At 42.8% G+C, this 24493-nt stretch overlaps 2 protein-coding genes across 2 annotated transcripts; both read left to right on the top strand.

Annotated features, from left to right (window-relative positions):
- The first annotated feature begins 1054 nt into the window (after positions 1 to 1054).
- Positions 1055 to 10689, top strand: LOC147248990 (complement factor B-like). Its single transcript, XM_086226509.1, has 18 exons — positions 1055 to 1207; positions 2073 to 2279; positions 2400 to 2585; positions 3213 to 3392; positions 3790 to 3876; positions 4126 to 4265; positions 5804 to 5948; positions 6031 to 6156; positions 6272 to 6382; positions 6572 to 6712; positions 7391 to 7497; positions 7670 to 7799; positions 8097 to 8235; positions 8370 to 8446; positions 9044 to 9144; positions 9281 to 9410; positions 9710 to 9759; positions 9831 to 10689. The coding sequence occupies exons 1-18, from the start codon at positions 1153 to 1155 to the stop codon at positions 9999 to 10001; spliced, it is 2283 nt and encodes a 760-aa protein (XP_086082635.1). The 5' UTR covers positions 1055 to 1152; the 3' UTR covers positions 10002 to 10689.
- A 3376-nt stretch (positions 10690 to 14065) lies between these two features.
- layna (layilin a) lies at positions 14066 to 24349 on the top strand. Its single transcript, XM_086226233.1, has 8 exons — positions 14066 to 14141; positions 14280 to 14300; positions 14605 to 14902; positions 15954 to 16111; positions 16715 to 16756; positions 16856 to 16915; positions 17032 to 17128; positions 22555 to 24349. The coding sequence occupies exons 1-8, from the start codon at positions 14066 to 14068 to the stop codon at positions 23252 to 23254; spliced, it is 1452 nt and encodes a 483-aa protein (XP_086082359.1). The 3' UTR covers positions 23255 to 24349.
- Positions 24350 to 24493: the final 144 nt, after the last annotated feature.

The following is a 24493-nucleotide window of genomic DNA, read 5'->3' as shown; positions in this document are numbered from 1 at the left end:
AGCTTTCATGTTTGTCAGTGTTTACGTTTTTACGTGAATGCACTGCCAGTTTAAAAGATCTGGCACCATTCTGCTGATTCATCAGCTCTCAGAGAATTTGGGACACTGAAAACTGAAATGCCAAAATATTCAGTGTGTGTGTGTGTGTGTGTGTGTGTGTGTGTGTGTGTGTGTGGTATATTTACATGTACACTCATCCTCAACCTTTGGATCTTTGAACAAGTTGTCCCTCGTTAAACTTTCAGTTTTAAAACCCACTCAGAACATTTTAAAACCACCTGTTCCCCGATGCCTCGAGTCCATTTATCATTCTCATGCTCTCGCTTTTGATTTGTTGTTGTTGTTGTTGTTGCCTTGTAAAGCATCCTCGGTTTTCTTGGAAAGTGCAATATGGATGCAAATTAATATTACAGATGATGCTCTTGGATGGCGTGTCTGCTGAGTGAGTGATTGAACCAATTCAGGGTGGTGGAGCATTTCAGTTAAGCCAGCGCTGCACAACAGAGCACATGATCAATAACCCAATCAGCATGTCAATATAAACAATGGTGTGCCTCCATGTTTTGGGAAATGATGAAGCAAGTGTTTGTACTTTGTCTTGGTTTTGCAATGACCTTTTTTATCTCACCCTGGATGTGTCAACAAGTGTAACCGACTGCAGGAATTTCCAGGATTGAAAAATGGAGAAGCTATGAACACATGACCGCAAAATTATTACAGAAAGATCATTTTGATTTCCTTCACCATCACAAACAACATACAACCTTATTCCGTGTGATTAAATGTGGGCTTTTAGCGGAAGTTTTAGTATTTAGAAATATAAACCTTCAATTCCAAATAGGATTTAAATTGTTAATAACTGCGCTACAAGTGTCTTTAATAAAGTACATAGTAAATATACTCAAAATGTGATTAAAATCAAATCAGGGGATTTTTTAAGGGATTACAATGCAATTTCATACATTCTGGGACAAATAATGGGGGAAGTTTTCTCAGACGCAGTTTATTGATCTTTTTTTATTTGCCATGCGGTTAATCAGTGACATGATGGTTTGTAAGACCTTCCTCCTGAACACAACTCCGCATTTTGAAGCAAACGAGGAGCTGCTGAACCCTGCTCTCGTCTTGGCGTCCCGCTGGTGGAACCTCAACATGGAACTCTCTGTCTACTTGGTTTGGGTCGTTGCTCTGTCAGGTCTCCTCATTGGTGAGCTGCTTTTTACTCAGAATAGGAACATTTATATATTAAATATCATTCTCCATTTCCAAATCTTCTTGCCCTCAAAAGCGTCCCACTGTGGAAACATATATTTACGGTACAAATCAATCTAGAGTAGTTTTTGTGAAATAATTGGAGTTAAACGTAACATTTCGGCAAGTCTTTTGACATAAACGCAAATTAAACCAAAGGAATTGGAACAAAAGCCATGCTTTCAATGCTGCTTAACATTTACCCGTCCATCCGTTTCAGTTATCCGTTAAGAGTGACGGGGGGGTGGCTGTCGCCTATCCCAGCTGACTTTAAGTGAGAGGTGGTGTTCACCCTGCACGGGTTGCCACTTGCTTGAAATTTTTAATGAAGAATAATATAAATGAAGTAGAATAAGTCATCCAGAATTTTTGAAAGTCGTGCTTATTGACTATGTTATGAATCCATGGTCCTGTTATATGCTGCTGGTTGTGTCAACTGTTGTTTTTTTTCATGTTCAAGTGATTATACTGTAACAACGTCATTGTCAGGAAGTAAAGCTGAACCTGCCAGAGTGAAAAAAAAGAAAAAATAAAAGAAACAATTTTAGTTGATGGACCCAGACATGTAAAATTCTCTGACATCATAGCACTGTGGTCATTTGGTTGTAATTGGCCAAAGCGTTTTCCTCCAAAAGTGAAACAATTCAGATAGATTATTATTCATTTCAGCCCAAATAAGTGGAAAATTAAGGTCAAGTCTGAAAAAAAAAAAAAGTCAGAATTTCCTTTTGAATGTCACTTGAATACCTCACAACCCTGGTTTGTGTCCTTGTGTGGTAGAAGTACTCAGCATGTGAAAACTGTCACTCATCATGTTTCAGGAGGGGAGGTGCAGTGTGATTGCACGCTAGAGAATATGGAGATTCAGGGAGGTAATTACTCACTGACCAAGGGGATGATGAAGGGCAGCATGCTGGTTTACCAGTGTCCAGAGGGCTTCTACCCCTACCCCATCCTGATTCGACTGTGCCTACCCAGCGGCACGTGGTCACCACTCCCAAAAAGATTTAAACCTCAGAGATGTCGGCGTGAGTAAAGATGACGATGACGATGATGATGATGATGAAGATGATGATGATGATGATGATGTCCTGCCTCAGGCTGTCTCCTCCACATCGTAACTCACATCCCTGTGTCTTGTCCTGCAGGGGTTGAGTGCCCAGACCCCACTGTGTTTCAGAATGGAAATATCTGGCCCCCTCAGGAGAAATACTACGTGGACAATGCGACCACGTACGATTGCTACTCTGGATACAAGATACGCGGCTCAACCAGACGGGTTTGTTTACCAAACGGGAAATGGAGTGGCCAAACTCCCATCTGTAGCCGGGACTGTAAGTCCTGTTGATTCTTCCCTTCTTCTCAGGCGTAAGATACACCCTTATAAACTTTCCAGAAATGAAAAACCGCAACAACATATAAGACAACATATCAAAATACAAGAAAAACAGAACAATAAATTGCAAATGCAATCGTGCCAAATCAGAAAACATGACAAAAAAGCGTGAATTACAACAACAAAAAGAAGACAAACCACAAAAAAAAAAAAACGTACAACACGTAGTGGTGAGCTAAAAGATCACGACTGATTGGGAAGAACACACTGTCAGTAGCATCGCTTAATTCAGTGCGTTGCACCATTTCAGTTGATGTCATGATCAGTGCTTCTGGGTAATGTAGTTTATAATGTACTAGCAATTTGTGTAAAGTGCCAGTATGACAGAAAAGGCTACAGTACGTCAAATGTGGAATACTGGTATAATATGTTAAGTTAATGCTGCTTCTTCATTCTAATTTACTGTCGTGTTTTCTGACATGTATTTTAAACTTGGTCATGCCTTTATTTCTAATTTGCCTTTTGTGTTTTGTGAGGTATTCCTGTGATTTTCCATTTGCTGTTTTGATGAGTACCTGGCAGCCATCGAAGTTTTCTGACCTACCTTTTTTGGCCTCCACCACAGCAGGAGATACTTGTGCAGATCCTGGCTTCCCAGCGGGCACTTTAAGAGATGGCAATTCATTTGGAACTGATGACAAAGTGAAGTACAGCTGCATCGGCAATGCTCTATTTTTGGTGGGGTCGAGTGAGCGAGTGTGCCAGGAGAGCGGCCACTGGACTGGCAGCGAACCAGCATGCTACTGTAAGACATATCTAGATACGCCGATGACACGCGCTGTTACGTGGCCATTATTTGTCAAGAACACATTCAAATTTATGAGATTAACGAGCTCATCTAGAAAAGTTAATGTCAACCAAATATCAGTGGCTCAGAACTGAGTCATTACTCATGTTAATAACAACGTGATGAAGTGTGCGTAATAACCACAATTGTCCATCTTGAATTACAAAAATTCCGATTCTCATTGTGTCAGGTCAGGAGTGACTCATCTTGAATAAAAATTCAGACTCGTGGAATCACAACTGGATAATTCCAAATTGTCAAACATAAACTATCAAATATTGAAGTCCAGTACTTTTCCTTCTCTCTCCTTGCACCAATTACTAACGTATTTTTCTACTGATTTTTCTTCTTGCAGACAGACACACCTATGATACTCCACTGGAAGTGTCGCAGATGTTTGGCAAAGCGATCAAAGACAGCCTCACAACAATGGAATCCATTGGTACATTGATATTATCAGAGTTATATTCATTTTATAGCCTTGCTATCACAGCTGATTTTTGCTTACCTCACTAGATTAATCATAAAACTTGAAATGATTACCATTTTTATTTAATCACGAAACAATTACCTTAAGGCTCCACACATGCATTCATTATCTCATACACTTCCCACAGTCCTTTCTCTTAAGAATGTAGGTGTGTTTGTATTGTCCACGGCAGGGTAACAAATTGTGTTGTCCACTGTTCAGATGACACGCAGGAAGGGAGGAAAATCCGGATTTCAAAAAATGGAACGCTGAACATCTACATCGCTGTGGATATTTCTGAGAGCATTGAAGAGAAACACTTTGAAGACGCTAGAGACGCCATTTCAAAACTTATTTCAAAGGTAAGAATCGGTTGTGATATTGACTTAAGACACCATAAAATTCAGAGTAAAGAGCAGAGTAAAGATTAACCCTGAATAATACAGTAGTTGATATTAAAAGTTCTGCAGCGCTTCTTTGATGGAAAGTGCAGCTGCCTCTGTTTTACAATATGTTGAGGAGTCAGCAACACGGGAGCTGAAGCTGCGCGTCAGATTGGGATTGTTTCACTGAATGCTGTTTAGAGGATGCGTGAGGTGAAAGTCCAGGCTGCTGTTGATCGATGTTGGCAATAAATCTGCTGAATTGTGAAGACATGTTAGAAATATTGTAGTTAGCGTGACTCGTCCGGACATTTAATCAATTCCTTGGCTTACAAAGAGTTGCAAGAGTAACTCTAACGAGGAATGTGCCATATAGGTCTCAGGATAATCCAGGGAAGCCAGTTTAGAATACTCTGACCAAATCATTACTGGATCAATGTAGAAGTTGCATTTTGACATATAACTGTCATGAAAGTGGTATAAGTAAGGATAGATTTTGGTTATGACAGTTATTTTAAACCGAAATTTCATTATTACAATTCCAAGAGTTGTACCTGGAAAACAAAGCAAGGAATTGTGAACAATAAAGCATGACAGCATGCCCTTCATAGCATCATTTAACTGGCCCTCCTAGTTTTGCAGTGAAATATGTCTTTGTGCAAAATATCCATCGATGTGTGTAAGAGATTTACTTCTTTATCCAGTATGTCCACCACAGGTAGTCAGAACAATAGCGGTTCTGAGGTCGTCTGAACAGCAGTTACAGATGCAAAAAAAATAGTCCCCCTGAAACATCTTCCAGCTGATCGAGTAAATGATTATAAACAGGACCGATGTGGCGATTTGGTGGTGCGACATCATCAGATCTGGATTCGGTTCAAGCAGAATTCTAAAAATTGAACTGATCGATCCTCAAGCTCAGCTCATAGTCCTACCTTAGGTTTACAACGTTCATAATGTTGTGAAACGTCACCGCCGACAGTCACATGACACCCCGCGTGGAGCTAACAATATCATTCCAAGTTCAAGAAAAAAGCTTAAGAGAAGTCTGCTGGAAAATAAACGTATCTCATTTCTAATGCGTTAAATACCAAGTAGTAATTCCTCTTTCTCTGACATCAAACTGTCCATGCATCCGCTGACGAGTCCCTGATGGTGCGTCTGTCGTCCAGTGTTTTCAATCTGTCGCTGACATATTTCCCTGGCACGCTTTCATCTGGCTCACTGTTCGCATCACATGTACAAACACAGTCTCATCCATTTGGCTGTCAGGCCAACAGGCCATTAGAGGTAAATTTCATTATGAATTACACATCATAATCTTGACTGATGCTGCTTGGCACGGGTCTCCTGGCTTGCTGTCAATGCTAACTGCAGGATATTGTTTCTGCTGATGAATGGATATGTAACTGTACAAAATAATCATCGTACCCGGTTTGACACGTGTTTACACGCTTGTGTCAAAAGTTCATACACTGATGATTATCTGATGTATTTCTCACTTTATATCTCCACAGATTGCATCTTTCTCAGTGTCTCCAAACTACGAAATTGTCTTTTTCTCCTCTGAAATATACGAAGCTGTCAAAATTCTTGATCATTACTATGGCAAAGTGGATCTGAGCACAGTGAAGAGTTCAGTAGACAACTTTGAAGTAGGCGGTGAGTCAGAGAGGTTACAGACATCGGTAGAGACACTTGTGGTGTGCAGCTGTAACATCCTCCTGTGTGTTTTGACTCAAAGACAGAAACACTGGAACGGACCTGAACCTCGTCTTCACCACCTTCAAGGAGCGAATAGCTATCATTAAAGAACGGTCAAAGGAGGGTTTTAAAGACCATCGTCACGTCATCATCGTGTTCACGGACGGTAATTTCAACCTCCATGTCACTCAGTGTGCAGCAGCAAAGCAGCGCTCATCAGAATCAGTCACAGAGATAGTATTGTTGCAAAAATGAACCTTCAGCTTTGTGTTTGAACGCAGGTGTTTACAATATGGGCGGCTCACCTACACGCACTGTGGCCCAAATAAAGAACATGATATACATGAACCAAACTGGCGAAAGGAACATGCCGTCCAGAGAGGAATATCTAGGTGAGCTGAAATGGATTTGATGCAGTCCATTCATCCTGTTACTCTGTGGCTGGTGTGGGAGCTTGCGGTCAGCGCCATCCTGGTGTAGGCAACTCCTGGCAGGGCTAGAGGGGTCCACCTCCTGGACATGGAGGGAAACAACATTTGGGTGTGTTTTAATGAGCCAAACTACGTTTCACTCTGTTGCAGATATTTACATTTTTGCCATTGGAGCTGAGATCTCTGACGGTGACTTGCAGCCCCTCACAGCGGGGACCGGGGGCACAGCAACTCATTACTTCAGGATGAAGGACATTAAAAATTTGCAAGGAACATTTGATGACATTATTGGTGAGTCACCTCTGAGAATGAGGTCATTTACCATGTTGAGCTCAATCATTCATTCCTGTGCAGGGCGTTCGCTTTCAGTTTCATCAGAGACAAATAGAAAATGAATCAAAGCCCAGTCAAAGGCTTTGTGTTTAGCCCAGCATTCATTTCCAACTGCTAATATGACAAAGATGAGATATATGTTACAGGAGAATGCGGTTCTCTTGTTTCCTAAAGTACTTAAGAGGGGGTGGAGCCATCACTTTTTTCCCTCAGTGTGGAGGTGGACGTGTGTCATGGAGAGGGCAGGGAGTCAAGTATCACACTCGATATATCAGAAAGTACAGATATCAAGAGAAAACCTCTGTTAGACTCCCACACGAAACGTGCAAATCTGCATTTTCCCCCCATTTTAAGTCAAAATCACATCATTTTCTCTCTTTGTAAAATTACAGTGTTTGAACAAAGCAACTCTAGAAATATCTCTGATCCACGAAGTCAGCTCTGTTTTAGCCATTTCATAACATGCGACTGATATTTGTGGTGGCTCTCGTTCCCATGGAAGTTTACACACTCGTTGTGCGTTGGGTTGGTGAAAACAGCGAGGTATCAAATAAATGCACCGTCTACTTTTAGAACTGAGAACTGTTCCTGTAAGTATATAACCATATTCATAGTTACACTATTCTTTCCTTGCAGATGAAGAGGAAGTTCAGGGTTTATGTGGCCTTCACAGGGATTATGACACGACGAGCAAGGACAGCAAGAGGAAACGCTACCCATGGATGGCATTCATCATCATCCAGGTGCTTTTAATGAAATAACGATACCGTTTGAATCTTAAAATATTGAATACTGCTTCCTGATTTCCTTCCCTCCAGCTCCCCTTGTTGTCTTACACTATGTAAATGCAAAAATGGTTTATAACCTCTGCGCAAATAAAAGTTACATAATTGATGAATTGATTTATGATTTCAGAATGAAAAAACGAGAAAGTGCATGGGCTCCCTGGTGACCCCAAAGTTTGTCTTGACTGCTGCTCACTGCTTCATTTTCGGAGACAAACCGGAGCACGTCACGGTCGAGCTTGATGATGGGCAGGGCAAAGGTAAGATGAAACATATCATGTGCTTACCGATCTCTTTTACTTTGTTACGTCATTTAAAACATCCAAGTTAGCCGCCTTAAGAGAGTATTTTTTTGATAAACATATCTTTTGACATTTCAGGAAACTATTTGATATGTGCTTTGTGCAGTAAGTCGGCATCTGACTGCTGATTCGTCTTGAACACAGCATAAGTTTCTAATTGAAAACTTGCCTGCCTCATTTAAAGTATTTAGATTTTATAAAGTAAACTTACAACATCCCCATTCTTGACAACAAGACTGTGTCTCTGTTTTACAGTAAAACGAGTTAAAAGTTTCCATTTACACCCAAACTACAATATTAATGCCAGAGTGAACGAAGGCGTGAAGGAGTTCTATGACTATGATGTAGCTCTGATCCAGCTGGAGCAATACGTTCAGATCTCTGCTGCTGCCAGGTAGGCGATCCTGTCACCCTCCTGACGATTCGCTGCTGCTCACACACAAACCAGCCGCATGATAATCGTGAGTAAATTCTAAAACAAATTCCTCAAAACGAAGAACTACTTCTTGGTTCTTGGTATCTCCTTAGACCCATCTGCATACCCTGCACCCAGGAGACCAGTGATGCTCTACAACTGGTTGGTGATTCCACCTGCGACCAACAAGGTGAGGTAACTCAACGCTGGTTCTGTAAACCTGAGAGCTGCTGCTCAGATCGACTTTATTGTGAGATGAATCAGGTTTACTAGCCACATTTTTTCTCTAAATCAGTGGGTCCAGCTATCAAGCACCTGCAGAAATCAGCCCCTCCCCTGTATTTTGTCTTTTTTTACGCAATAAGATCCATAAGTGATCCCTTTTAACCGGCTTGATCAACTGTCACACCCACGCATCGTAGACGACATGTTGACCTCAACACATGTAATCTGGGTTCCATTTTCTTCTGAAGCGTTTGGTTGCAACATGTGGCCTTCATCAGCAGAACTGTCACTTATTAGTTGTATTAGTACTGACATGTGACGAAGTAAAACAAAATCAACGGAGACTCCACCAAGGAGGTCATATTTTCGGTTGGGGGGGTGACAGAAAATGAAAAGCCCTCCTGTTTTTTTATCATTTTGCTCTCAGTCCCGCATCTCGAACAGAAGCATCTCCACCTAAGGATGTATCATTTGTACTTTAACTGCTCTATAATGAGAGGGTTTCTGGGTCATCTGGAAAGCCTCTGGTATCATTTACTGCATCTTTTTTCTCTAATTATAGAAAAATTCCTGTTGGGGAAACAACTAGAAAGACTCACTTTCCTGACCAGGACACAAAACATCGTAGATGAAAAAGATGTCCATGCTAAGCTCCAGGATAAAGTGAGTGTGTGTGTGTGTGTGTGTGTGTGTGTGTGTGTGTGTGTGTGTGTGTGTGTGTGTGTGTGTGGTCCCTCTAACTTGCTCAAAACTTTGAGCCATCTTGAGCCATATTTCTTCCTCCCTCTCTCCCCTGCAGAGAGATGATTGCATCAAACATGCGACTGAGGCACCAGGCATTAAAACAGATAACCCAAAAGTTGCTGTGACTGATAATTTCCTGTGCACGGGTGGCCTGACTCCTTTTAGAGATAATATAGCATGTACAGGTAAGTCCCACTTTGTTAGTGTTACATTTTTTATAAATAAAAACAAGTACTGCACAAGTACTGCTGTTGATCTGGCTGCTTCACACAGAGAACATCCCTTTGATATCCCCAGCAAAATGAAAAAACATGATTTAAGTTTTTTGTTCAGTTTTTCAGACATTCAGTGAGACATTCAAGGCATTTAAGATTTGATGGATCCTTTCTAAACATGAGCAAGTGTAGACCAGTTACTGAGGCTGACTGTGTGTGTGTGTGTGTGTGTGCGTGTGTGTGTGTGTGTTGCGTGCGCGTTGGGTCAGGCGACTCCGGAGGGGCTGTGTTCAAGAACTACGAGCATCGCACAATACAGGTAAATCTCCTACAGTGGTGTCACGTGACCTCAGTGTGACCATTTAAAGTCACCAGTTGTTTCCATTACAGGTGGCAGTGGTCAGCTGGGGAACCAAGAATCTGTGCGGGACCGGTGGTGTCATGGAGTCGGACAGCACCTCCAGAGATTTCCACATAAATCTTTTTAGAGTCGTACCTTTCCTCAAATCTGTCCTCGGAAATGAAACACAGGTTGAATACGCACCGCTTCTTTTTTTATAAAGTGAAATGCATTTGCTGTCATTTGTTTCTTTATTCTAGTTGTCTTTATATGTTGACATTTGTCCGATGTCTCTTGTTTGAAGTTGTAATTCACCCGTTCAGACTGGTAGTTCAAAGGGATAATTTGGAATAAACATAAGAATTTTGGTGATGTGTTCATCTTTAAAATATTTATTCTGCCTATCAAAGATACAGGTAACGACATCCATCTTTCTAAAGATTTATATGCTAAGTCTAATACAGGCTCATAGTTTATTTGTGATATATTTTGTAGTTGAGGTACTAATTTAATGCCCAAATAGGTAAAACCAGTTGAAAGTTTAAAAGAAGTGTTGTGGCGGAAAAGATGGAGGAGAGGAATCAGAGGACTGAGTCTCAGGTGTCAGACGGGGAATCTCTTTATTCTGATCGACGACCCTCCGAACAACGCAGTCAGAGATATCTTCCAAAGTTACAGAATCATAACATACCTTTTATACTGTAGTCAGGCTGTGTGTGTGTGTGTGTGTGTGTGTGTGTGTGTGTGTGGTGTACTTGGCCCATTCCTAATGATTCCAGATGTCTCATGTTTAATATGCTATTTTGTGAACTTTGCTACCAATTATAATTCTACGTATTTGCCTGTTAGCTCGACTTGCTGTTGCTAATAGTTCTTGTTTGAATAAAAGTGGGGAAACTCTGTGGACAAGCTCTTGTGATCCTGAAAGTTTTGCAACGTTCGTCAGTACCCAGGTGACAGGGTTAAGATGTAATAATTTAATCCGACTACAGAATGAGTCTCAGATCGAGTGACGACATCGAAGAGATAACGCCATTCAACTCCATCAAATTTATGTTTGTAATTTATTGTGATATTTGACTGTCTTTTTTTTAATGAGTAGACAGTTACAGGTTTTTACTGTTCTATCAGTAGCGAGCAGGGACAGCTCACATCTAACATTAGCTCATGTTCATGGTCAGCGAATGAACTGTAAGGAAGAATCTCCTCAAATACGGTCCAGATGGTGTTTGTGTTGAAGCTGCCGGACTGATTTCATCCGAGTTCAACTCTGTGCAAGGAAAATTTCATACACAGCCCAACAGTGTGTTCAGCAAGTAGCGCGTAGCTCCTAGAAGTTGAGCGATATAGCGTGTGCTTTGTCGCGCAAATCAGCATATTTTACACTACACTTTTATCGTTCCCTAACTATTTCCTTTATCAAGGCCTTTTCTAAAATGGCATAAAATTAATGACTACAAGAAGCACTACGGCACTTAAAAAGGTTTCATCAAAACTCTTTTATTAACGCTCCGCTCTGCTGACCGAGCGTCCGGCTCCCCCCAGGTCAGTGATTCACAGGGCCTGTTTCCAGCTCTCTGTCCAGGCCTACGCAATGCGGACACGAGGGCTGGCGGCGCGCCAACCCGGAGCTTTCAAATCTAATTTAGAGGAAAGTTAAGTTCTTTTTTCTGTGCATAATTGAATTCTTTCTTGCTCTTTTTGGCTTTGCGATGCAAATCAACTGAGCTTTTCATTCATTGTTGTGTTTTTATAGCCCACAAACAAGTGGGGCCATTACATTAGAAAAGACGTATGGTGGTCAAAGCAAGTTTATGGCCTCAAATCACGTTATTTTTCTGTGTAACTGTGATCAGTCGACCATTACACTGTCAGGGTTTGCCTCAGCGAAAATGGACATTTAGCAAATGTCTTTACTGATGTACACCGGCTGCATGTCCACCATCAGACAACAGTGGACATGACGACATGTTAGGTTTCTCTGACACTGTGACCCGCCCACCTGCTGTGTGTGTGAATGTGCGTGTGTGTGTGCGCGCATGATGTACTGGTTTCCCCTGGGAGCATTCATCTGGATTCCCTTTAACTAATTGGGAGGGAGGGAGGAGGTTGGTGGGATGACAGGAGGAGGAGGAGGCAGAGACAGACTGTGTGAGAGGATTGGAGAGACTTAATTGAATGAAACCTTCTTGTGTGTTCAGATGTTGTAAACAAGGAGGGACTTTAAAAGGAGGATCATTCCTTATTGAATCCCTCCGGAGGACTCAGTTACCTCTCCGTCCTCTCTTTTAGTCTCAGAGCATCACCCGCCAAACCCAACATCCCCAACTAGAAGCCGAGAAGCCCTTGGTCTGATCAATCTGTTGGCTCTAAACTGATAAGCAGTGTTTGAACCGAGTTGCATGCATGCATGCTGACAGTATACTCAGCTCAGCACCCCACCACTGGCACACACAGCATATTCCTGATGAAGCATCCTGCTGTTTAAACTCTGGCTGATCTGTCTCTCCCTGATCCCTAAATCAACCTTATGGGCCATTTTAGAAATTACTACCATTAAGAACTGCATACACACACTTTTCCCCCCATTTTTGCTTGGAAAGGCGTGGGCACGTGCATCCACGCTCCTGCTGATCCGGATTCTTGAATATCAAATGATTCATGTGTCTGAATATAATGTCAATGTGTCGGTGATGTTGTGTTAAAGGCACAGACATGTACTTATCGACGGCTGTACTGTTTATACCTCTAACTGTGTGGATGTGATATTACATCATCAGGTTGTAAAGGATGGGACTTTGTTTGATCATCTTCTTGGATAGTCTGATACTGCGTGTTTTATTGGTGGTATTTTCCAGTGTAGAATACTGGTAAATCACTGCCTCTGTAGCTCCTAGGCTGCCGTTTTACAAAAGCAACAAAGAATTGATTTGCTGGGTCCTGTTGCGCAGCTAATTAGCTTTGTGGTACCACACCGGTGCCTGAACGTGCCCATACCGTTACTGCATTAGTAGCCAGCATCGTGTCTGCATTATTGATATACAGCTACAGCCAGACGACAGCTAGCTTAGCTGCCACCAGGAGGAAACAGACATTTGTCTTAATTTGAGGTATAAAATAATAATTCAGTTTTCGCCTTCATCTTTTCTGTCAACTTAATTTCATAAAGTGTAAAAAGAAGAGGGCAACTATTTATTTAACCAGTAATTTAACTAGTCTGCCTTTTGATCTTATTCCCCCCCCCAAAAAAGACAGTATTTCAATTAAGACGTTTGCGCGAGCTTCTATTGGAATATTCCATTCTGGCTAATGACTGAAGACGCTCGCCCGCATCACATCTCCACCTTCTATGTTACACTTTCCTTCTGGAACTTGACCTGAAAGCATTTTTGCTGTCAGAGACTTTTTCTTTAACAGTCACTGGAAACTGGGCCACGTTCCGTAAAGCTGTTTGATTGCCCTGTGGGTTGTAAAATGCTTCAAAAACTCCTGGAAGAAGAAGAACGCTGTTTAATAATGCAACCAAGCGCCCCATACTCCACCTCTCAAGAATTCAATTATCGCTCACTTTGACCTTATTCTGGTAAATGTCATTAGAAACCGGTTTATACATGGTAGAGGCTTGTTTCCAGCGTATTCTTAAGCAGGTTCACATCTGCTGTCTATTGATTTTTACTCTTCACCCATATCCCCTGTTTGACACATACAGCTCAGATGAATTTTGCTAGTTGCTTCCTGAATGTTTATAGGAGTTAATGTAAATTCTCCTGAAGAAATCGGTCTTTCTTTTCCCTGAAACACAATAAGGGAAGATCGCTGCATACTGAAAATGGATCTGAAGGAAGATTTTCAACAACAAAAAAAAACCCTCTGATCAAGTTAACAGAGATCATTTTCATGTAACACTTTTGTAATGATAATACCTAAAGCTTAAGTAATAAAGGAAGGAGTGAAATCTGCCTCCTGTCAGCGTTTACGATGAGAAGCACTTGCATGATTAGATGTCTTGCGATCGATGCAGCCTCTTCTCCCAATCATTAAGACTGCTCTTAACAGATTACAGACCCCTCCCGGACACGCACAGCCTCTCCTCCTCCTCCTGCTCCTCCCTCTGTCTCACATACTCTCGCTCCGCCTGGAACAGATAGAACAGGAGACTCTTTATTTCACCCTTTTGCAACTGAAACTTCAGCTGCCTTCTCGTAGAAGTTTAGCCAACCAGATGAACGGACAGCGGGATGAAGAAGGCTCCATCCGACGGGTGAACAGACAGTGAGTGGCAGTTATGGACCTGCTGACTATCCTCTGTCACATCCTGCTTTTAAGTTTTGATCCATCAGGAGCAACAAGCCTCATCACAGGTGAGACTGCACACACTGACACACACACAAAAAAACAACAACAACAACAAAACAACAACACTTGATTGACTTGTGGGTGTCTCTGGTGTCCCTGCTGCCCTCCTCACTGATGCTTCCACGGATGTTGGGCTCCTGAAGCTGATGTATTTGAAGCCCGAGGTGAGAAGCATGAAATCCCCTTAAGAATACTGTTAGTTTGTCAGCCACGAGTTCAGGGACAAACTTAAGTTAAGTGCCATGGTGAGAAAACATCTGGCAGTGTGGCATGCAGCAGTGGAGCTCAGCAGATTCAATCAAATCTAAACGATATTCATGAAGGAGGATGTATCACAGGGCTGTTGTGTCACACTTATACAAAACGCATTGTGTGTGTGTGTGTGTGTGTGTGTATGTGTGTGTGTGTGTGTGTGTGTGTGTGTGTGTGTGTGTGTGTGTGTGTGTGTGTGTGTGTGTGTGTGTGCAGGTCAACGTGTGTGTAAGGCAGGGAAAGGGCGGCCGTGTTATAAACTGGCCTATTTCTCGGAGCTGCGGCGGAGGTTGAACTTCGCGGAGGCAGAGCTCGCCTGCCGCCGGGATGGGGGGCAACTGCTGAGCGTGGAGTCCGAGTCCGAGCAGAAGATCATAGAGCAGCTCATCACCGAGCTGCGACCCACCGACGGAGACTTCTGGATCGGGCTCCGGCGTAACCATGGAGACGAGGACAGCAGCGCTGACTGCTCACCTCAGTACTACTGGCTGGATGGGAGCAGGTCCACCTTCAGGTAGGTGGGAGTTACATTGGAGGGTCAGTGTGTTTGATTTCATTTTTAAAAGAATTGGTAGATTCGAAATCCTCATTTTAAGATTTTTGATACTGAACAGTCACAAAGCTTTGTTGCCAAAACATATAGAGGTCGGTACAATACCAGGGTTGCGGTATTAATTTCAGATTCCCACCACTGGGAAACAGACTCAGTGGATCTCATTTATTCATACTTATTTTAGCCCTTAATTTGGACTTTGGGACATGAAGCAAAGCCTTATGGTTATTTTTCCTCTTATCTGTACTTCTGGTAACATCTGGGTCTCTGCAAGCCTGAGTGATTGAGAGTTACAAGATGCACACGAGAGAAGACATGAGCAGGGAGCAAAATATAGAACCCAGGCTTCCCTTCCCGTCTGTGAGACTAAATTTGGGGCTAAAAAGGCCAGAAAGTGTGTTAGAATATTTGGTGGAAAAGGTAAAACGTTTCTGAACATCTTGTGTGCGCAAACGGAGTCCCTTGACGCTGTTGAGACAAATAAGTTTGCATCATCTGATGCTTTTATAAGACCTTTTCAAAATAACATATTTGGCCATTTCAGTACCCCAGTTTTATATTACCTACTGGGTAATTTTCAGCAAATAAAAATAAACACAGATCAGCCACACCTCTAATAAGTTTCATACTGACTATAAACCAACAACCCTGCCCCCCTCCCTTCTTGAGGATTTCAATGTTCAGGTTTTATTGAATCTGCTTGAAAAATGAACTGTCAATGTGGAGGCTGTAGTTTGTGGTGCTGTTGAACTGTACTGGCTCACACCTGCATCGGCTCCTTGGGTTTTGTCACCTTAATTCATTCTAAACGTAAAGCCCAGTGTAGCTCAACAGCACAACAAAGCTCAACCTCCAAAATGATTACTTCAAATAATCAGATTCAATAAAAAAAAAAAAAACTGAACGATAAAATCTTCATGAAGGGGGATTTAACACGGGGCTGTTGTGTCACACTTATACAAAACCCCTTGTGTTTGTGTGTGTGCGCGTGTGTGTGCGCGCGTGTGTGTAGGAACTGGCACTGGGATGAGCCATCGTGCGGCTATGAGGTGTGTGTGGTCATGTATCACCAGCCGTCCGCTCCGCCAGGTTTGGGGGGTCTCTACATGTTCCAGTGGAACGATGACAACTGTGAAACCAAGAACAATTTCATCTGCAAGTACACTGCAGGTACAACTCCCCCCACGAATTCCAAAAGCTTTTATGCTGAAATGACTTGAGAACTCCCGTCCTAAACGGCCAGGAACTTCAGTGCGATCAGAAGGATTCGATCAATGCTGTTAGTGAAACCCAAACTATCAGTCATCCTTTAATTTCCTGCGGCTGGGGCGACGATAATGGTCTAAATCAATTAATAGGCTTGAATCGGCGCAAAATGCGGCAGCGAAGCTCTCAAGAAAAACCAAGAAAAGAAAAAAAAGAACAAATCACCCTGATTACTCCAACATGCGCGTTTGTTTCAGGATTGATTTTTCTTTTTCTTTTTCTTATTATTAATTTTAAAGCCCCTCGTGGCACCATAATATATATCTGAAGTGCTGACGGCACAGTATCACTGCGGCACTATTTCCTTCCTAGAACCATTTTTTATCCAAAGGCCTCCTTTAACGTCCCTTGTGTATTCATCTTTAATCGTGAAACTGTTGTACTCCTTTAGTTCTGTCTAATTTGTTTCCATATATTAGTGTAAATCAGTGTATGAAGCACTTTGTACCGTAGGGTCAAATACTGCAGGTGCCATGCATTTATACTTTATTATCATTTCCCACACAGAGCCAGTGGAGCCTTCCCCTCCTCCCAACTCAACACAAACAGGTAGGACGCAGATGGTGCGGAAGTTTAAATCATAAACAAGATTCTAGCGACGTTTTGCTCGAGTGTGCGTCCGATAGTCACGAGTGCCTTTCACTACAGACGTCCTCCCCTCGTCTGTGACGTGGAATCCTGATGAAAACGACCAGAGCAGAAATACAGGTTTAAAAACAACAACAACAACAACAACAACAACAACAACTCTACATCCATATCAGGAAAACCACCATTTTCAGTCGCTGCTCTAAATATGTATTTATGTGTTTCCCCTGTTTTAGTTCTAAAACTGGTGTACATTTTCATCCCCACCATTCCGCTGATCCTGCTGCTGCTGACGGTGGTTGCAGTCTGCTGCTTCAGGATGCTTGCCAGACGGTGAGGATGAGCGACAAACACTCACCGCTATGGAACGTTTGAGTTTATCCGATGACGGAAGTCATTCCCTGACACGCAGTAAATCTCACTGAAAGTTCCGCTTGTTCATCGTGAAGCAGCGCTGCCGCTCCTGGGGATTGAACCTGCAACCCTGCGGTCACAAACTCGCTTCACAACCTTCTTTACATTTCCAACATATGAGTCAAGCAAAAATTTGTGTCCTCGTCATTTAATTAAAACAAAACAAAAAACAGTCCCAGGTTGAGCTTTATCATTTTTTTGTATAAAAAATGAAGGAGAAACAAAAAACAAACTTTTTTTTGTCAGTTTCTCAGTAGTTTCTGACTTCTCCTCCTCCTACTGAAGTAGCACCCAAAAAATAAAGTTGTTTTTTTGACAGGCTAGGAAACGTCATCGGGTGATTGGACGGTGTGGCTTGTGTAGTCTTGTGAATGTCAAGAGTCAAACAACTAAACAATATTTAAATTCACAAAATCTACACACCAGAATCTCATTTCATGTATTGCGGTCTTTTTTTTTTTTTAAATTGTTGCAACAATCAACAACAGTCCTCGCGCAGCATTCCCCACAAAGACAATCTTTTCTTCTTTTATCCACCTTTCTGGGTGTCACTAGTCCTCAGTCTTCATTCCACTCTTGGTCGATAGAACTCAGTCAATCCCAGTTAAACTGACCAGTGTACCATTTCTAAGAAAACTTGTACTTATCCTGACTCTCTCCAGGTCATTACTCCCAAGTGTCCATTTATGGCCAAAAGAATGCTTCATTAGCGTGTGTGTGTGTGTGTGTGTGTGTGTGTGTGTGTGTTTCCCAGTTCTGCCCAGACTCACGTGAAGTTCGTCACACAGGCCTTTTGCTGTTATTATGAGGCAGAACACCTGGGCCTCGCCGCTCGGATACATCCTCCATTACTTTGTGTTAAGCAATGTCATTACATTTCTCTTTCTCCTTTAATTACATCCAATCATATCTTAAAGAGAAACCACCACATAACCCCCCCCCCCCCCCAAGAGACCTTGGAGTCTCTTGGGGGGGGGGGGGGGGGGTTATGTCTCAACTTTAAAAATACGGTTGGTCGCTGAGGTACCGTCAACACAGAATAACACCAAATAAATAATGAAACAAATATCACACATTACATGGAAATGAATAGGAAATGATTTTTACCATGCGAGTATTGATTATACAAATGCCATCGATCAAACCATCGATCAATCTTTACCAGTTAATCAACGCAACATATTTCCCTTTACAAATCCATGATTGAGCAGATGTAGGTGAAGGTGACACAACCCACCTCTCGGCAAAAGCCACAATTCAATAACAGATCAATTAGCAGGAGAGAATTAGTTTGGAGGGGGGAAAAAATTCCTCTCGATCCGCCTCACTCCGTTATCCGTCGCATCAGCGTTCTCGGTTCTCGGCTGCATCGGTCACTCTTCAGGTGACACGGCGACATCACCCCTCATGTCCTTGCATGTCGTGCACGGTAGAGAACACCAGAAGAAGGTCCAGCGCCCATCGTTCAATCAAGACGGCCTCTCATGTGCGCGCCATCACAGGTGTGGCAGGTGGACTCTCTGAGGCTCTTGTTTGCTGTCGCTGGTGTGCAGACTTGATTAGCATTGATCCACTCAGACCTTTGTCATCTATTATAGTTCAGGTCTGTCTCATGGCATCGTGAGCCTGCATCTCTGGCTCCACAGATTCAGCTCAGCGCATGTCACATGACCACAAATGTCTTTAAGAGTCTTTGATGCCCCCCCAAACCATGTAGTCGGTCAGGGGAACCTTTCTGCAGATGGAGCTGTTCTATACGTGGCATGGCCTCTATCAGCCGCGTATTGAGCAGCGCGGTCCGTAGAAGGTCGCCTTCAGTGTCTGTTCTTTCTGTCCCAAACCCTTCATCCACATCTGGACACCCACATGGACGTCAGGCAAGCAGGTGACGGACCACCTCGTATTCCTCCTGACAGAGAATATTGTTCTGACCCACTGAACCAATCTGATGACCTCATCGTGACCCTGAATCCTAAGTCACCATATCCTCACTGCGCTCATTTGGACTGATGGTTAACTAAGAGTTAACTCAGCTGGATCATTTTGTCAGTCACGTTGTTTTTACTTCTACAACGCCTCCTTGCGTGAAGTCTCTTCTCTCTCCTGACATGTGACTTTTGAAATCTTATTTTTTTTTATTTGAAATAAAAAAAACAGCAATGACATGAAGCCAATACACAAACTGTTCAATGATTCGTCAAACTTCATTCACGTTGTTTTATCAACAATTTTCACAGCAATGAACAATAAATTTAACAACTCATGATGAACTGGTCATTTGGAGCCTCGTTTGAAAAGCCTCAAAAGCCAATTTCTCTTCTTCTTCTTGCTCTTCTTCTTTGTCTGCTTTTCCTGGTTGCTCCTTTTACTTGAGGACTCCAGATCGCTGGTCTTGGTGGCTAAGATGAGCTCCTGCTCTGACGACTCCCTGTGCTTTGGCAGTTGCGCCCTCATCTCCAGGTCTTGATGGGCTTTTCTCGCTGTGCCTGGCTCCTCCTGAGCTTCATCCTCCCTGATTCCTGACCTGACCTGGTCCACAGTCAGGTCCTCCTGTGGCAGCTCCTCAGAGGCCTGACCTTTCAGCGTCTCTGGTTCTTGCTGCTGCTGCCAGACGGTTGACGTGGCCTCGTTCACGGCCCGGTCATTGCTCAGCACTTCCCCCTGTAGCTCCTGCATGTTTGCCCTGGTCGGCTCCACAGCCAAGTCCATGTAATACGGCTCTGTCCTGGCCGTCTTCGGAACCCTCTGAAGGAGTGCCTGAAGGTGCTGGGAATTTGACCTGGCCTCATCCAAAGCCTGGTCCTTGTGTTCCAGCTCCTTCTGGAGCTGACTGATGGTGGTGCAGGCCTGGTCCACAGCCAGATCCTTCAGTTGCAGCTCCTTCTGGAGCTGCTCCACCTTCAACCTGGCTTCATTCACAGCGAGGTCCTTGTGTTGCAGTTCGTCCTCTAGCTGCTGTGTCTTTGACCTGGCCGCAAGAACAGCCAGGGTCTTTTCTCTCAATTTTTCGTTGGCAACATTCTTCATAGTCTCCAATGCTTCCTGGAGCTTCCCCGCATTTGCCTTGGCCTCAGCCACAGCCAGGTCGATCCCATGGAGCTTTCCCTCCAGGTAGGACACCTTCATTTCCGTCTTTTTTCGGAGAACCTCCTCAGAGGTCAGTTTGATCTGTAGAGACAGTTTTTCTTCGTCCTTCTGCAAGGCCTCAGCCCTCAGCTCCTGCATTTCTAGCCGGAGCTTCTGAAATGCCATCTTGAGGGATGTCATCTCCTGGTTTTCTGCAACCCTCTCCTTCCGTATTAATCGTCTGATAGACTTCATCAGGTCACAGTTTGTCTCTCAAGCTTTGACTCTCTCTGAGGTTGTTGAGTGTAACTGGATGTCCAAGTGTGAGAACATTTAACACCTAAGTATCCTCATATGTGCTGATGTCCTTTCTGACATCATGAGGTTCTGAGATAAATTCCGAACTCATGAACTGACAAACCCTCTCTGACCAATGTCTTTGATCTCTTAGATCTCTTTGATGTGGTCATTGGCATCATCTGTCTGCCTTCATCTCCAACATCCAAATTCTGACCTCTGTTCTGTTCTCTGGCCGACTCTGGAGTCGTCTCAAGATGGCGTCCAATCACAATGCCACCTACAGACAGTGGAGCCCAGCTGGTGCTGCATCAGACTCACCTGCATGCACACAGGCTCCTCCTGTCCCTGGAGCTGATCAATAATAGTCGGGATTCATTTACATGATGAATAGAGGTTTTTTTTTTTTAATGACGTGACTTTTGAAATCTAAAGCTAAGTTTCATTTGACCTTTAAGGAATATGAAGAAATCTAAAACAGACAAAGAGATTTGGTGAATTATTTCGATGCAGGGAGTTAACCGGGAGACTTTCTGAGGAAGGGGGGGTGGGCGACAAGTAAGGCTCATACTTCCTGTAAACGACTGCCGAGCACGCATCCAACAGCGTTTTACTGATGTGATGAAATACGACAACTGGTCATACGCTTTAAATATGAGTACAACCATAAAAGTTTGTTTTTTTTTAAGTTTAAAATTAAAAAAAGTTTAAAAAGTTAAAAGTTAAAAATAAACGTTGCCAGCATTAAAATTAAAATGTTATGGGATTGTAAAGTTATGATTTTACTCTGTCAAAAGCTCTCTTTGCCCCCCACCCCCACCCCATCTTTTTCATCAATGACAATTTGTTTCCAGTAATGAACTGAATTAGCGGCTGATATAAGAATGTCAATTCGGTATTTTTAGAACCCCAGTATTTAGATAAGATACAAGTTTTGGAGCTTTGGAGCAGATGAACATTCTCCTCAATCTGAATAAATTCATAAAGTCCTCACGAGAATAATCACTGCTGTTAGAATGGGACTGAGTAAGGAAGTCACTCATTTTTGTGATCAACTTACAAGAGCTTGTGTCTGTACGGTCACATTTATGCTCCAAACAGAACCTTGGTTCTATTTAACTCTTTAGTTCTTTCCACTCTCCAGTTATTTGACTTTGACAGGTCCAAGCCACAGTGATTACCTTTGAACATGTAGTTACTCAGTTGCAGTCACTCAGACCTTTGAATACTTGCAAATCTGCACTATCTCAACTTTCAGTGGAAGGCAACTTAACTTCCACAGCAAGTACTTTTTTTGCAGTACAAATTCCTTGCTTGACTATTTCTCCGTGAAGTATTCTAGATTGTGCGATACTTATATGAGCTGGCAGCTCTGCAAATATTAAGAAAACTCTCCACTTCAGTTATCCAACTCCTGTCACATCAGTAACAAGTTCTCTACCGGGGGGTGCTTAAAGGTATTTGTACACATGAATACCACAGTACTATGCCATAGTACTAGATTCTCACCTTGTTTTTTAAAACTGATTCATGTGATTATTCATCCTGCAGACATAAATTTTCTCCTCTTTTTGCACAGAAAGTATTGCAAGAATATTCAAATACTTGGCACAGAGACTCTGAGTACTATGATGTTCTTTTTATGTTACACTCGTCATTACTTGGTTAAAATGAAATATCACCATATGCAGTCACTCGAGTCTTTACCTCTCCATAGCCACATTGATGGAGGTGAATTCATTTCTATCCGTATAATCGCTTATTAAAAAAGTAGAAGCTCATCCACCAAACAATAAATTAAACATAACCAATAACGCAGCAGCACAGCAACAGTTTTACACACACACGCCTTTCTCTTGACGGAGGGAGATAAACAGTTTCAGTGTTTGTTTGCCGACGGCGCCCTGGACGCCAGCTTCTCCTGCACCTGCTTTCATATTCTGTTCATGTTTGAGGCGACTTGTTGTTTGTGCTTGACACAGAAAGAGGAAAGAACAGAAATCTGAAGTTTGCCAGACAGAGCCGCGCATCTGTCCCAGCCCGACTCCCACCGATGTCTACAACGTCATTCGCTCCCAGAAGGACGACGACCTGGTTTCAACACGCCCACAGACCAAAAACACTTCCTTCCTGTGCTCTTCCCCCGACACACCGACGGGTGACTACGACAACCTGGGGGGTCGTGACACAGAGAGCGGCTTTGTGACACTTGCCAGCACAGAGAGCTGCTTCCTCAACTTTGACCTCAATGACCTCAGTCTTGGGCGTCGCGGCAACCGGGACTTCTACGACACCAGCCTGGGCCGCAAGAGAGACTTGACTGACATCAGTCTGGGCCGCTCTGGACACAGAGAGTTTTACGACAGGAGTCTCGGTCGTCGTACAACCAAGAGTGAGCACTACGGCAGCAGCGTGTACGGCGACCACGGATTGTATGATGGCAGAGGAGCGAGTGACCTCTATGATCCTAAAGTGAGGCCTGGAGGTCAAACAGTAAAGGCTGACCTCTATCAGACATACATCACCAACGGCAAGGAAGACACTTACCAAAGCAGCTTGGGAACCTACGGGAACCGCAAGTCCTACCAGGCCAATCTGGACTGCTACAGAAACGGCCTGAATCTTGACGGCAGCCGGAGATACTTCAACGAGCAAGACTGGATCAAGAGAGAAAACTACTGATCCCGCCAACCTGTCTGCGGATGATGACGAGAGAATGGCAAAGACTGCGCATGTGTGTGCCGCTAATTTTTTTTTTTTTTTTTTTACTTAACGTTGTCGAACATCGTTTGTTGATCACTTCACCATCATACAGAGAATTGGGGACTGAATATGGTTTGACAAATTTAAAATTCAATAATTCAAGAGTAACATATAGAGTCTGGGAATGCTATTACTCCGGGTGACCCACTCGCTCACTGCGACGGTGTATTTTGTTGAGGAAAGCGCCCCCGATGACAGAAAGCTTTCAGATGATTGGGGACCCAGTTTCTCAGAAGACACAGCGCTGTTGAATTTTTAAAGTCCTTTTTGTGCAATGAGCAAACGCAACCAAATTCTGTTAACTTGTCTCACGTTTGGATGGAAGCAACAATCTGAAACCGTCTTTTTATACATGTTGCAGTTTTTGTCAGACATTAGTGACTATAAACGTGTGTGTGGCAGCATGTTTGCATGGCCTGGTCATGCTGCTAACTATAGCCATCATGCCTGAAAATGCTGGGTTTTTTGGTTGTTGTTTTTTTTTTTGTTGTTGTTGTTGTTTTTTTTACATACATATAAACAGGACTCTTTGAACAGATTTTACACACTGAATGAGATTCATAACTTGGGAGAGTCAAACAAGTTTTATACTGCTATTTTAAGGCCTGGAAAAGTTCTTTGAAAATAGACAAAGCCAGAATTTTGTTTGGAAATGTCCTGGGAATTTGCTTTAGAATTACTTGAGTATTAGCGTGAATCCGGATTGACTAAGTTTGTATGGACGTGAAAAAGTTTTTTTCCCTCAAAGACATTTATAAGTTATTATTGACAACTTGAGTGTGAAACCTGAATGAAATATTGCTCGAGGGAGAAAAGCAAACCGGTTATTTTTATGCACTACAAGTGTTCAGTGTAACTGGCCTCAATGTTGTCTGCAAAATATTAACTGAAAATTATTTACAAATTTGTTCTTCAGTGTGTTCGTGGCCTTCCGTCTCCTTCTGAGTCTCTCTAATCTGAACGCTTGTGATACATGGAATTCTGCTTGAGTGCCTGCAGCCTGGCCACAGCAACGGCATGACCCTGAAGAGAATGATAACATGTAGCATCATTGGGGATATTTATTCAGAACATGTAATGTCTTGACGTCTGTGCAGGTCAGTGATTTGTATGTTTGTTACATAAACAAAATCTTCAAATAAACTGAGGTAAACAGCA

This window comes from Aulostomus chinensis, chromosome 15 (assembly GCF_037954235.1).
Source record: "Aulostomus chinensis isolate RoL2024-O1b breed Wild chromosome 15, RoL_Achi_v1.0, whole genome shotgun sequence".
Classification (NCBI taxonomy): Eukaryota; Metazoa; Chordata; class Actinopteri; order Syngnathiformes; family Aulostomidae; genus Aulostomus; species Aulostomus chinensis.
The sequence above is the reverse complement of the archived record's forward strand: the minus strand, read 5'-3'. Positions and strand labels throughout refer to the sequence as shown.